Source organism: Oncorhynchus kisutch, unplaced genomic scaffold (genome assembly GCF_002021735.2).
Source record: "Oncorhynchus kisutch isolate 150728-3 unplaced genomic scaffold, Okis_V2 scaffold971, whole genome shotgun sequence".
In the NCBI taxonomy this organism is placed as follows: domain Eukaryota; kingdom Metazoa; phylum Chordata; class Actinopteri; order Salmoniformes; family Salmonidae; genus Oncorhynchus; species Oncorhynchus kisutch.
The window spans coordinates 39,707-54,774 of record NW_022262916.1 but is presented as its reverse complement, the minus strand read 5'-3'; the positions used below and the strand labels follow the sequence as shown (position 1 = coordinate 54,774).

Here is a 15,068-nt window from a genome sequence, read left to right as displayed (position 1 = left end):
AATGATTAGCTGCTTCATACCCGTCCATCTAATCTTCAGCTCTGTTCTGTTCCGGTTGTTCTGTTACATCAACACGCAGCCTGAAATAGTGGAGATTGAGAACGTTGTGAATGTCAGATGCGTATGGTTTAATCCCCATACTTGAAACTGTAAGAAAGCCTATAAAGCTAGTTGACAAGATACGAGAGGTCATTGTTGAGGTGGTTGTGGTGCAAAACTTCTTCAGTAGGCATGCACCCTAAATACAAAAGGGAGTGTGCTTATTGACAGGTTACCTGCTGTGGTATTAACATAAACAGGTGAAATGACTGTCCATTACGAAGCACAAGATGGCGGTCAGCGCAGATGTGCTTTTTGGTTGCTGAAGGAATTATTTGATTTCCTCACCCATATATGACCATCTGGTCATTTCTAAGGTCATAAAACCCTGTATGAATATGATTTTGTTTGTTAACCAAAGTAATTGATTACTTTCTGCAAGTTATTAACCTCTAAAACTAAGTTAGCGACGACACTAGATAGCCAGATCAGCTAGCTAGCTCAAAAACTAGCTTGTCTTACATGGAAACTTCCACGACCAGAACCAAAGGGGGAAAAAATTAACAGATTAACAGATTAACAGATGGTCTTGGGTACTCCTCTTTTGAAATGTGAAGTGCACGGACAACAATGCTGACAACTTGCACCCTTCCAGTCCCCGGTTCAGGTCGTTACCTTACGACCCCGACACCCAAGAGGGTATGCCACTTCTTGAGATGCAAAACAACATTGGGATGCTTTTGACAGCAAAGACAGATGAAAAGGCAGATGGCTTGGAGGACATGGTTAGGACGAATACCATGAAAAAGTATTTTTTTTTATTTTTACCTTTATTTAACTAGGCAAGTCAGTTAAGAACAAATTCTGATTTACAATGACGGCCTAGGAACGGTGGGTTAACTGCCTGTTCAGGGGCAGAACAACAGATTTCTACCTTGTCAGCTCGGGGATTAGATCTAGCAACCTTTTGGTTACTGGCCCAAAGCTCCAACCACTAAGCTACCTGCGACCCCAAAATCTGTTGACTTTACCTCTGGAGACGTGAAAAACCTCAAAAGTGACATGAAGAAGGTGGAAGTTATCTGCCAGGAAAGTGAAAAGAAGGTGAATGAGGTGGAGAGATACCAGCGCAGGTGGAACCTGAGGCTCCATGGAATTCCAGAGCAGGCGGGTGAGGACATCAAATACAGAGTTGTTGACATCTGTGGAGCTGTCATTCCAGAGTTGTTGACATCTGTGGAGTTGTCATTCCCAAAACAAAAAGCCAAACTTCAGGAAAATGTGGACATCATCCATCGTTTGACTCAACGATCAAGACAAGAGACTGAGGACAACAATCATTCGGTTCACTAACAGATCTACACAGGATCTTCTCTGGAGGCGAGCGAAGAACAGATCTACACGGGATCTTCTCTGGAGGCGAGCGAAGAACAGATCTACACGGGATCTTCTCTGGAGGCGAGCGAAGAACAGATCTACACGGGATCTTCTCTGGAGGCGAGCGAAGAACAGATCTACACGGGATCTTCTCTGGAGGCGAGCGAAGAACAGATCTACACGGGATCTTCTCTGGAGGCGAGCGAAGAACAGATCTACACGGGATCTTCTCTGGAGGCGAGCGAAGAACAGATCTACACGGGATCTTCTCTGGAGGCGAGCGAAGAACAGATCTACACGGGATCTTCTCTGGAGGCGAGCGAAGAACAGATCTACACGGGATCTTCTCTGGAGGCGAGCGAAGAACAGATCTACACGGGATCTTCTCTGGAGGCGAGCGAAGAACAGATCTACACGGGATCTTCTCTGGAGGCGAGCGAAGAACAGATCTACACGGGATCTTCTCTGGAGGCGAGCGAAGAACAGATCTACACGGGATCTTCTCTGGAGGCGAGCGAAGAACAGATCTACACGGGATCTTCTCTGGAGGCGAGCGAAGAACAGATCTACACGGGATCTTCTCTGGAGGCGAGTGAAGAACAGATCTACACGGGATCTTCTCTGGAGGCGGGCGAAGAACAGATCTACACGGGATCTTCTCTGGAGGCGGGCGAAGAACAGATCTACACGGGATCTTCTCTGGAGGCGGGCGAAGAACAGATCTACACGGGATCTTCTCTGGAGGCGGGCGAAGAACAGATCTACACGGGATCTTCTCTGGAGGCGGGCGAAGAACAGATCTACACGGGATCTTCTCTGGAGGCGGGCGAAGAACAGATCTACACGGGATCTTCTCTGGAGGCGGGCGAAGAACAGATCTACACGGGATCTTCTCTGGAGGCGGGCGAAGAACAGATCTACACGGGATCTTCTCTGGAGGCGAGCGAAGAACAGATCTACACGGGATCTTCTCTGGAGGCGAGCGAAGAACAGATCTACACGGGATCTTCTCTGGAGGCGAGCGAAGAACAGATCTACACGGGATCTTCTCTGGAGGCGAGCGAAGAACAGATCTACACGGGATCTTCTCTGGAGGCGAGCGAAGAACAGATCTACACGGGATCTTCTCTGGAGGCGAGCGAAGAACAGATCTACACGGGATCTTCTCTGGAGGCGAGCGAAGAACAGATCTACACGGGATCTTCTCTGGAGGCGAGCGAAGAACAGATCTACACGGGATCTTCTCTGGAGGCGAGCGAAGAACAGATCTACACGGGATCTTCTCTGGAGGCGAGCGAAGAACAGATCTACACGGGATCTTCTCTGGAGGCGAGCGAAGAACAGATCTACACGGGATCTTCTCTGGAGGCGAGCGAAGAACAGATCTACACGGGATCTTCTCTGGAGGCGAGCGAAGAACAGATCTACACAGGATCTTCTCTGGAGGCGAGCGAAGAACTGTGAGGTCCACATCAAGCAAACATTGAGGTTCACGAAGGATCTGACCTCTGCGGACAAAGTGACACGGGAGAAACTGTGGCGGATGGTGGCAGCAGCTCGAGAGGCAGGGAGAAACTGTGGCGGATGGTGGCAGCAGCTCGAGAGGCAGGGAGAAACTGTGGCGGATGGTGGCAGCAGCTCGAGAGGCAGGGAGAAACTGTGGCGGATGGTGGCAGCAGCTCGAGAGGCAAGGAGAAACTGTGGCGGCTGGTGGCAGCAGCTCGAGAGGCAGGGAGAAACTGTGGCGGATGGTGGCAGCAGCTCGAGAGGCAGGGAGAAACTGTGGCGGATGGTGGCAGCAGCTCGAGAGGCAGGGAGAAACTGTGGCGGATGGTGGCAGCAGCTCGAGAGGCAGGGAGAAACTGTGGCGGATGGTGGCAGCAGCTCGAGAGGCAGGGAGAAACTGTGGCGGATGGTGGCAGCAGCTCGAGAGGCAGGGAGAAACTGTGGCGGATGGTGGCAGCAGCTCGAGAGGCAGGGAGAAACTGTGGCGGATGGTGGCAGCAGCTCGAGAGGCAGGGAGAAACTGTGGCGGATGGTGGCAGCAGCTCGAGAGGCAGGGAGAAACTGTGGCGGATGGTGGCAGCAGCTCGAGAGGCAGGGAGAAACTGTGGCGGATGGTGGCAGCAGCTCGAGAGGCAGGGAGAAACTGTGGCGGATGGTGGCAGCAGCTCGAGAGGCAGGGAGAAACTGTGGCGGATGGTGGCAGCAGCTCGAGAGGCAAGGAGAAACTGTGGCGGATGGTGGCAGCAGCTCGAGAGGCAAGGAGAAACTGTGGCGGATGGTGGCAGCAGCTCGAGAGGCAGGGAGAAACTGTGGCGGATGGTGGCAGCAGCTCGAGAGGCAGGGAGAAACTGTGGCGGATGGTGGCAGCAGCTCGAGAGGCAGGGAGAAACTGTGGCGGATGGTGGCAGCAGCTCGAGAGGCAGGGGGAAACTGTGGCGGATGGTGGCAGCAGCTCGAGAGGCAGGGAGAAACTGTATTGTATTATTTTAAAAACGTATAATAATGTCAGGGGTACTGGTGATTTAGTCAAACATAAGGCTATTTTCCTGTACTGCAAACGGTTTGAAGCAGACAGTTACTTTCTACAAGAAACTCATACTTGTTATTCTGATCTATGGGGTAATGGCATCTGGTTATCATATGGCAACAACCACTCTGCAGGTGTAGCAGTTAAGAGGTGTATTTAAAGGGAAGGTCATCAAATCTAATTTTATTCGTCACATGCGCCGAATACAACAGGTGTAGGTATACCTTACCGTGAAATGCTTAGTTACAAGCCCTTCACCAACAATGCGGTTCAAGAAATAGAGTTAAGAAATATTTACTAAATAAACTAAAGTAAAAAATAAAATAAAATAAAAAATAACACAATAAATAACAACAACGATGCTATAAACAAGGGGTACCGGTACAGAGTCAATGTGGAGGCTATAAACAAGGGGTACCGGTACAGAGTCAATGTGGAGGCTATATACAGGGGGTACCGGTACAGAGTCAATGTGGAGGCTATATACAAGGGGTACCGGTACAGAGTCAATGTGGAGGCTATATACAGGGGGTACCGGTACAGAGTCAATGTGGAGGCTATATACAGGGGGTACCGGTACAGAGTCAATGTGGAGGCTATATACAGGGGGTACCGGTACAGAGTCAATGTGGAGGCTATATACAGGGGGTACCGGTACAGAGTCAATGTGGAGGCTATATACAGGGGGTACCGGTACAGAGTCAATGTGGAGGCTATATACAGGGGGTACCGGTACAGAGTCAACGTGGAGGCTATAAACAAGGGGTACCGGTACAGAGTCAATGTGGAGGCTATATACAGGGGTACCGGTACAGAGTCATGTGGAGGCTATATACAGGGGGTACCGGTACAGAGTCAATGTGGAGGCTATATACAGGGGTACCGGTACAGAGTCAATGTGGAGGCTTTATACAGGGGTACCGGTACAGAGTCAATGTGGAGGCTATATACAGGGGGTACCGGTACAGAGTCAATGTGGAGGCTATATACAGGGGGTACCGGTACAGAGTCAATGTGGAGGCTATATACAGGGGGTACCGGTACAGAGTCAATGTGGAGGCTATATACAGGGGGTACCGGTACAGAGTCAATGTGGAGGCTATATACAGGGGTACCGGTACAGAGTCAATGTGGAGGCTATATACAGGGGGTACCGGTACAGAGTCAATGTGGAGGCTATATACAGGGGGTACCGGTACCGAGTCAATGTGGAGGCTATATACAGGGGGTACCGGTACAGAGTCAATGTGGAGGCTATATACAGGGGGTACCGGTACAGAGTCAATGTGGAGGCTATATACAGGGGGTACCGGTACAGAGTCAATGTGGAGGCTATATACAGGGTGTTACGGTACAGAGTCAATGTGGAGGCTATATACAGGGGGTACCGGTACAGAGTCAATGTGGAGGCTATATACATGGGTACTGGTACAGAGTCATGTGGAGGCTATATACAGGGGGTACGGTACAGAGTCAATGTGGAGGCTATATACAGGGGGTACCGGTACAAGTCAATGTGGAGCTATATACAGGGGGTACCGGTACAGAGTCAATGTGGAGACTATATACCAGGGGGTACCGGTACAAGTCAATGTGGAGACTATATACAGGGGGTACCGGTACAGAGTCAATGTGGAGGCTATATACAGGGGGTACCGGTACAGAGTCAATGTGGAGGCTATATACAGGGGGTACGAGTCAATGTGGAGGCTATATACAGGCGGGTATCCGGTACAGAGTCAATGTGGAGGCTATATACAGGGGGTACCGGTACAGAGTCAATGTGGAGGCTATATACAGGGGGTACCGGTACAGAGTCAATGTGGAGGCTATATACAGGGGTACCGGTACAGAGTCAATGTGGAGGCTATATACAGGGGGTACCGGTACAGAGTCAATGTGGAGGCTATATACAGGGGGTACCCGGTACCGAGTCAATGTGGAGGCTATATACAGGGGGTACCGGTACAGAGTCGATGTGGAGGCTATATACAGGGGCACCGGTACAGAGTCAATGTGGAGGCTATATACAGGGGGTACCGGTACAGAGTCAATGTGGAGGCTATATACAGGTGTTACGGTACAGAGTCAATGTGGAGGCTATATACAGGGGGTACCGGTACAGAGTCAATGTGGAGGCTATATACAGGGGTACCGGTACAGAGTCAATGTGGAGGCTATATACAGTGGGTACTGGTACAGAGTCAATGTGGAGGCTATATACAGGGGGTACCGGTACAGAGTCAATGTGGAGACTATATACAGGGGGTACCGGTACAGAGTCAATGTGGAGGCTATATACAGGGGGTACCGGTACCGAGTCAATGTGGAGGCTATATACAGGGGGTACCGGTACAGAGTCAATGTGGAGACTATATACAGGGGGTACCAGTACAGAGTCAATGTGGAGGCTATATACAGGGGGTACCGGTACCGAGTCAATGTGGAGGCTATATACAGGGGGTACCGGTACAGAGTCAATGTGGAGGCTATATACAGGGGGTACCGGTACCGAGTCAATGTGGAGGCTATATACAGGGGGTACCGGTACCGAGTCAATGTGGAGGCTATATACAGGGGGTACCGGTACCGAGTCAATGTGGAGGCTATATACAGGGGGGTACCGGTACAGAGTCAATGTGGAGGCTATATACAGGGGGTACCGGTACCGAGTCAATGTGGAGGCTATATACAGGGGGTACCGGTACCGAGTCAATGTGGAGGCTATATACAGGGGGTACCGGTACAGAGTCAATGTGGAGGCTATATACAGGGGGTACCAGTACAGAGTCAATGTGGAGGCTATATACAGGGGGTACCGGTACAGAGTCTATGTGGAGGCTATATACAGGGGGTACCGGTACAGAGTCAATGTGGAGGCTATATACAGGGTGTTATGGTACAGAGTCAATGTGGAGTCTATATACAGGGGGTACCAGTACAGAGTCAATGTGGAGGCTATATACAGGGGGTACCAGTACAGAGTCAATGTGGAGGCTATATACAGGGTGTTACAGTACAGAGTCAATGTGGAGGCTATATACAGGGTATTACGGTACAGAGTCAATGTGGAGGCTATATACAGGGTGTTACGGTACAGAGTCAATGTGGAGGCTATATACAGGGAGTACCGGTACAGAGTCAATGTGGAGGCTATATACAGGGGGTACCAGTACAGAGTCAATGTGGAGGCTATATACAGGGGGTACCGGTACAGAGTCAATGTGGAGGCTATATACAGGGTATTACGGTACAGAGTCAATGTGGAGGCTATATACAGGGTGTTACGGTACAGAGTCAATGTGGAGGCTATATACAGGGAGTACCGGTACAGAGTCAATGTGGAGGCTATATACAGGGGGTACCAGTACAGAGTCAATGTGGAGGCTATATACAGGGGGTACCGGTACAGAGTCAATGTGGAGGCTATATACAGGGTGTTACGGTACAGAGTCAATGTAAAGGCTATATACAGGGTATTACGGTACAGAGTCAATGTGGAGGCTATATACAGGGTGTTACGGTACAGAGTCAATGTCGAGGCTATATACAATGTGGAGGTGTTGTCGTGCCCTCTTCACAACTGTCTTGGTGTGTTTGGACCATGATAGTTCGTTGGTGATGTGGACACCAAGTAACTTGAAGCTCTCTCAGAAGAATAGCACCTTTAGGGACAGCTCTAACAACTATTTGATACTCCTCAGGAGTGGGCTGCTCCACTACAGCCCCATTGATGTTAATGGGGGCCTTTTCCTGTAGTCCACAATCAGCTCCTTTGTCTTGCTCACATTGAGAGATTGTTGTCCTGGCAACACACTGCCAGGTCTCTAACCTCCTCCCTATAGGCTGTCTCATTGTTTTGTCGGTGGTCAGGCCTACCTTCTCACATGCATCTGGTTTATCTCTGAATATTAGGACATTTTAATTTTTTGAGTTGAAAAGATGTGACTTAAACTCAGTACGTAATATCCCTGTAAAAGACGGGATCACATATTTTGGTATTAGCAAAGATCAGAAAGAAAGGGCCAACTTAAATGTCTCTCCTATTGTTGAGGAAATTGGAAAGAGATTTAACTCCTGGTTATTAAGAGATCTTTCTTCATCTGGATGTGAACTTTTATCAATCTGAAGGTCCAGATGAGTTTATACCTCCCCTGCCTTGGATGTTCCTCTGTCAGTAACTAAAATGGTTGATACTAAATTATTTAACTTCATATGGAGGAATAAACCTCATTATTTAAGAAAAGCGGTAATATGTAGCACCCAGGGTGAGGGAGGGTTGAATGCTCTTGATTTTAAAACCTCTAATATAATATTTCAGATTAAATGGATACAAAACTATTTAAGAAATAAGGATTGCATTTTGGAATATAATCCCTAATGTAATATTCTAACAGATTGGTGGTCTAGAAGTCTTACTCAAATGCAACTTTGATGTGGGTAAAAACACTATCAAGCTTGCTAACTTTCATTAACAAGTACTTTAACTTGGAACCTCATGTACAAACATAATTTCCCCCCACAGACATACAATCTGGAAGAATAAAGACATAAAATACAAAAACAAGTCTTTGTTTTTCAAGAACTGGTTTGGCAACAGCATTATCTGGGTTATACCATTATTGAATAATGATGGACAACTATATGATTATCGAATAATAATTATTGAATAATAACTATATGATTATGCAGAATTCATGAGAACACACAATGTTACATTCACTCCTGAGGAGTATCAAATAGTTGTTAGAGCTGTCCCTAAAGGTGCTGTCCCTAAAGGTGCTGTTAGAGCTGTCCCTAAAGGTGCTGTTAGAGCTGTCCCTAAAGGTGCTGTTAGAGCTGTCCCTAAAGGTGCTGTCCCTAAAGGTGCTGTTAGAGCTGTCCCTAAAGGTGCTGTCCCTAAAGGTGCTGTTAGAGCTGTCCCTAAAGGTGCTGTCCCTAAAGGTGCTGTTAGAGCTGTCCCTAAAGGTGCTGTCCCTAAAGGTGCTGTTAGAGCTGTCCCTAAAGGTGCTGTCCCTAAAGGTGCTGTTAGAGCTGTCCCTAAAGGTGCTGTCCCTAAAGGTGCTGTTAGAGCTGTCCCTAAAGGTGCTGTCCTAAAGGTGCTGTTAGAGCTGTCCCTAAAGGTGCTGTTAGAGCTGTCCCTAAAGGTGTTGTTAGAGCTGTCCCTAAAGGTGCTGTCCCTAAAGGTGCTGTTAGAGCTGTCCCTAAAGGTGCTGTCCCTAAAGGTGCTGTTAGAGCTGTCCCTAAAGGTGCTGTTAGAGCTGTCCCTAAAGGTGCTGTTAGAGCTGTCCCTAAAGGTGCTGTTAGAGCTGTCCCTAAAGGTGCTGTTAGAGCTGTCCCTAAAGGTGCTGTTAGAGCTGTCCCTAAAGGTGCTGTTAGAGCTGTCCCTAAAGGTGCTGTTAGAGCTGTCCCTAAAGGTGTTGTTAGAGCTGTCCCTAAAGGTGCTGTTAGAGCTGTCCCTAAAGGTGCTGTCCCTAAAGGTGCTGTTAGAGCTGTCCCTAAAGGTGCTGTTAGAGCTGTCCCTAAAGGTGCTGTTAGAGCTGTCCCTAAAGGTGCTGTTAGAGCTGTCCCTAAAGGTGCTGTTGGTGCTGTCCCTAAAGGTGCTGTCCCTAAAGGTGCTGTTAGAGCTGTCCCTAAAGGTGCTGTCCCTAAAGGTGCTGTTAGAGCTGTCCCTAAAGGTGCTGTTAGAGCTGTCCCTAAAGGTGCTGTCCCTAAAGGTGCTGTCCCTAAAGGTGCTGTTAGAGCTGTGCCTAAAGGTGTTGTTAGAGCTGTCCCTAAAGGTGCTGTTAGAGCTGTCCCTAAAGGTGCTGTTAGAGCTGTCCCTAAAGGTGCTGTCCCTAAAGGTGCTGTTAGAGCTGTCCCTAATGGTGCTGTTAGAGCTGTCCCTAAAGGTGCTGTCCCTAAAGGTGCTGTCCCTAAAGGTGCTGTTAGAGCTGTCCCTAAAGGTGCTGTTAGAGCTGTCCCTAAAGGTGCTGTTAGAGCTGTCCCTAAAGGTGCTGTTAGAGCTGTCCCTAAAGGTGCTGTTAGAGCTGTCCCTAAAGGTGCTGTTGGTGCTGTCCCTAAAGGTGCTGTCCCTAAAGGTGCTGTCCCTAAAGGTGCTGTTAGAGCTGTCCCTAAAGGTGATGTCCCTAAAGGTGCTGTTAGAGCTGTCCCTAAAGGTGCTGTTAGAGCTGTCCCTAAAGGTGTTGTTAGAGCTGTCCCTAAAGCTGTTGTTAGAGCTGTCCCTAAAGGTGCTGTTAGAGCTGTCCCTAAAGGTGCTGTTAGAGCTGTCCCTAAAGGTGCTGTCCCTAAAGGTGCTGTCCCTAAAGGTGCTGTTAGAGCTGTCCCTAAAGGTGCTGTTAGAGCTGTCCCTAAAGGTGCTGTTAGAGCTGTCCCTAAAGGTGCTGTTAGAGCTGTCCCTAAAGGTGCTGTTAGAGCTGTCCCTAAAGGTGCTGTTGGTGCTGTCCCTAAAGGTGCTGTCCCTAAAGGTGCTGTCCCTAAAGGTGCTGTTAGAGCTGTCCCTAAAGGTGATGTCCCTAAGGTGCTGTTAGAGCTGTCCCTAAAGGTGCTGTTAGAGCTGTCCCTAAAGGTGCTGTTAGAGCTGTCCCTAAAGGTGCTGTTAGAGCTGTCCCTAAAGGTGCTGTCCCTAAAGGTGCTGTTAGAGCTGTCCCTAATGGTGCTGTTAGAGCTGTCCCTAAAGGTGCTGTCCCTAAAGGTGCTGTTAGAGCTGTCCCTAAAGGTGCTGTTAGAGCTGTCCCTAAAGGTGCTGTTAGAGCTGTTCCTAAAGGTGCTGTCCCTAAAGGTGCTGTTAGAGCTGTCCCTAAAGGTGCTGTCCCTAAAGGTGCTGTTAGAGCTGTCCCTAAAGGTGCTGTCCCTAAAGGTGCTGTTAGAGCTGTCCCTAAAGGTGCTGTCCCTAAAGGTGCTGTTAGAGCTGTCCCTAAAGGTGCTGTTAGAGCTGTCCCTAAAGGTGTTGTTAGAGCTGTCCCTAAAGGTGCTGTCCCTAAAGGTGCTGTTAGAGCTGTCCCTAAAGGTGCTGTCCCTAAAGGTGCTGTTAGAGCTGTCCCTAAAGGTGCTGTTAGAGCTGTCCCTAAAGGTGCTGTTAGAGCTGTCCCTAAAGGTGCTGTTAGAGCTGTCCCTAAAGGTGCTGTTAGAGCTGTCCCTAAAGGTGCTGTTAGAGCTGTCCCTAAAGGTGCTGTTAGAGCTGTCCCTAAAGGTGCTGTTAGAGCTGTCCCTAAAGGTGCTGTCCCTAAAGGTGCTGTTAGAGCTGTCCCTAAAGGTGCTGTTAGAGCTGTCCCTAAAGGTGCTGTTAGAGCTGTCCCTAAAGGTGCTGTTAGAGCTGTCCTAAAGGTGCTGTTGGTGCTGTCCCTAAAGGTGCTGTCCCTAAAGGTGCTGTTAGAGCTGTCCCTAAAGGTGCTGTCCCTAAAGGTGCTGTTAGAGCTGTCCCTAAAGGTGCTGTTAGAGCTGTCCCTAAAGGTGCTGTCCCTAAAGGTGCTGTCCCTAAAGGTGCTGTTAGAGCTGTGCCTAAAGGTGTTGTTAGAGCTGTCCCTAAAGGTGCTGTTAGAGCTGTCCCTAAAGGTGCTGTTAGAGCTGTCCCTAAAGATGCTGTCCCTAAAGGTGCTGTTAGAGCTGTCCCTAATGGTGCTGTTAGAGCTGTCCCTAAAGGTGCTGTCCCTAAAGGTGCTGTCCCTAAAGGTGCTGTTAGAGCTGTCCCTAAAGGTGCTGTTAGAGCTGTCCCTAAAGGTGCTGTTAGAGCTGTCCCTAAAGGTGCTGTTAGAGCTGTCCCTAAAGGTGCTGTTAGAGCTGTCCCTAAAGGTGCTGTTGGTGCTGTCCCTAAAGGTGCTGTCCCTAAAGGTGCTGTCCCTAAAGGTGCTGTTAGAGCTGTCCCTAAAGGTGATGTCCCTAAAGGTGCTGTTAGAGCTGTCCCTAAAGGTGCTGTTAGAGCTGTCCCTAAAGGTGTTGTTAGAGCTGTCCCTAAAGCTGTTGTTAGAGCTGTCCCTAAAGGTGCTGTTAGAGCTGTCCCTAAAGGTGCTGTTAGAGCTGTCCCTAAAGGTGCTGTCCCTAAAGGTGCTGTTAGAGCTGTCCCTAAAGGTGCTGTTAGAGCTGTCCCTAAAGGTGCTGTCCCTAAAGGTGCTGTCCCTAAAGGTGCTGTTAGAGCTGTCCCTAAAGGTGCTGTTAGAGCTGTCCCTAAAGGTGCTGTTAGAGCTGTCCCTAAAGGTGCTGTTAGAGCTGTCCCTAAAGGTGCTGTTAGAGCTGTCCCTAAAGGTGCTGTTGGTGCTGTCCCTAAAGGTGCTGTCCCTAAAGGTGCTGTCCCTAAAGGTGCTGTTAGAGCTGTCCCTAAAGGTGATGTCCCTAAAGGTGCTGTTAGAGCTGTCCCTAAAGGTGCTGTTAGAGCTGTCCCTAAAGGTGCTGTTAGAGCTGTCCCTAAAGGTGCTGTTAGAGCTGTCCCTAAAGGTGCTGTTAGAGCTGTCCCTAAAGGTGCTGTCCCTAAAGGTGCTGTCCCTAAAGGTGCTGTCCCTAAAGGTGCTGTCCCTAAAGGTGCTGTTAGAGCTGTCCCTAAAGGTGCTGTTAGAGCTGTCCCTAAAGGTGCTGTCCCTAAAGGTGCTGTTAGAGCTGTCCCTAAAGGTGCTGTTAGAGCTGTCCCTAAAGGTGCTGTTAGAGCTGTCCCTAAAGGTGCTGTCCCTAAAGGTGCTGTCCCTAAAGGTGCTGTCCCTAAAGGTGCTGTCCCTAAAGGTGCTGTTAGAGCTGTCCCTAAAGGTGGTGTTAGAGCTGTCCCTAAAGGTGCTGTCCCTAAAGGTGCTGTCCCTAAAGGTGCTGTCCCTAAAGGTGCTGTTAGAGCTGTCCCTAAAGGTGCTGTCCCTAAAGGTGCTGTCCCTAAAGGTGCTGTTAGAGCTGTCCCTAAAGGTGCTATTCTTCTGTTAGGAGAACATAACAATACTCCAAGTGCAACTGTTGAGGATTTTATAGCCTCAATACAGCTAGAAGGAATTTAATTAATAAATGTAATAACATGTATATATGAAAACCATGTCAAGATGTTACTATTCCCTCTGCTAGAATGTACTGGAATGCAGCCCTAGGACAAGTGGACTGGAATGCAGCCCTAGGACAAGTGAACTGGAATGCAGCCCTAGGACAAGTGAACTGGAATGCAGCCCTAGGACAAGTGAACTGGAATGCAGCCCTAGGACAAGTGTACTGGAATGCAGCCCTAGGACAAGTGTACTGGAATGCAGCCCTAGGGCAAGTGTACTGGAATGCAGCCCTAGGACAAGTGAAATGGAATGCAGCCCTAGGACAAGTGACCTGGAATACAGCCCTAGGACAAGTGAACTGGAATACAGCCCTAGGACAAGTGAACTGGAATGCAGCCCTAGGACAAGTGGACTGGAATGCAGCCCTAGGACAAGTGAACTGGAATGCAGCCCTAGGACAAGTGAACTGGAATGCAGCCCTAGGACAAGTGAACTGGAATGCAGCCCTAGGACAAGTGAACTGGAATGCAGCCCTAGGACAAGTGTACTTGAATGCAGCCCTAGGACAAGTGACCTGGAATACAGCCCTAGGACAAGTGAACTGGAATACAGCCCTAGGACAAGTGACCTGGAATACAGCCCTAGGACAAGTGAACTGGAATGCAGCCCTAGGACAAGTAAACTGGAATACAGCCCTGGGACAAGTTAACTGGAATACAGCCCTAGGACAAGTGAACTGGAATGCAGCCCTAGGACAAGTAAACTGGAATACAGCCCTAGGACAAGTGAACTGGAATACAGCCCTAGGACAAGTGAACTGGAATGCAGCCCTAGGACAAGTGAAGTGGAATGCAGCCCTAGGACAAGTGACCTGGAATACAGCCCTAGGACAAGTGAACTGGAATGCAGCCCTAGGACAAGTGAAGTGGAATGCAGCCCTAGGACAAGTGAACTGGAACATGGTTTAGTTGTTATCTGGTAAATATTGTATATCTAATAAGGTGAAAGAAGTGTCATACAAACTCATTCATAGAATCTACCCTGTAAAGACCTTTATTATACACAGATTTAAAATAGCTATTGATAACAAATGTGTATTTTGTGGTTGTGACCCAGAGACTCCCGAACATTTATTTTGGGACTGTTCTAATGTCAGAAGATTTTGGAGTGAGTTAGAAGATTTTATTAAATAAATAAAATACTATTAATGTTCATTTGAAAGACTCGGATATGATTTATTTTGACCCAAATGATATCGACCCCCGGTGTAACTTAATTTGTTCATTTTTATGGAAGAATCTTTATCCATGAAATGAGGTCGACAGGAGGGAACAAAACCCTCTTCACATTGTTAAAGATAGAATTTAAATATTATTTTGAAATTATCAGTAAAAACAAAAAAGCAATACGTACCATAAAACTTCGAGTATTATAAATGTATCTCGACATGTGATGTAAATTCACTAATTAAAAACCCACTCTTCCATGAGGAGGTCAAGAACATTCGACATTCTTCCAATAAGCTGTTCAAATCAATACGTGTGTATCTTTTAAGGTCTTCGTATAATCTGTCATGTGTTGGACCCCCCTAGTATATGTTCTCATTGTCTGTATACTCCTTGTATGCATCCGGGTGTTCCTGCACTAAGAACAGGGCTCGACACCTGTCGTCGCCAGCAGGTTAACCATAATGAGGCAGACAGCTGCTATTGTTAATGTATGTCGAGCCAGCTACCTGTAGCTGCCCAGATCAAGCAAGATCAATGCCGTTATCTCACCACAAACCTGCTGTCTTCTCAACCTTTGTGTTCAGGAAGAAAAATGTTGCTGGTTCCTGTTGCAACTCGTAAATGTTTGCGACGTTTTCCAGGACGCGCAGCTAATTTGCTCCTAACCTACATCAGTATAACCTGCTAGTTGTACCCAATGTAACGTTAACTAGTCCAGATGACTTGGTCTGCGGATACGTTGCCTATATATAAACGCAACACGTCTTGCATCATCACATTGTTGTGTCTTTACCATTGAACGAAGCTGTCAGGAAGTCATGTTGTCCAGCAGTGAGTTTCCAGGTCACGTTAGCAGCACCAACCAACTGAACTGACGCACAGAAACAGGATATGCAACGTGTCTGTTCCCTCCGTCCTGTCGCTGCAGAGACGTCTCAA

At 48.2% G+C, this 15,068-nt stretch overlaps 1 protein-coding gene across 1 annotated transcript in view; it reads right to left on the bottom strand.

Annotated features, from left to right (window-relative positions):
• The window catches only part of LOC109882151 (islet cell autoantigen 1-like protein), a 71,787-nt gene extending 56,871 nt beyond the window's left edge, over nucleotides 1-14,916 (bottom strand). The window contains exons 1-2 of the mRNA XM_031817264.1: nucleotides 14,686-14,916; nucleotides 21-80 (exon numbers count right to left, since the gene is read on the bottom strand). Coding sequence (XP_031673124.1) covers nucleotides 21-28 — 8 coding nt within the window. The 5' untranslated portion in view covers nucleotides 29-80; nucleotides 14,686-14,916. The remainder of the gene's footprint in view (nucleotides 1-20; nucleotides 81-14,685) is intronic.
• Nucleotides 14,917-15,068: the final 152 nt, after the last annotated feature.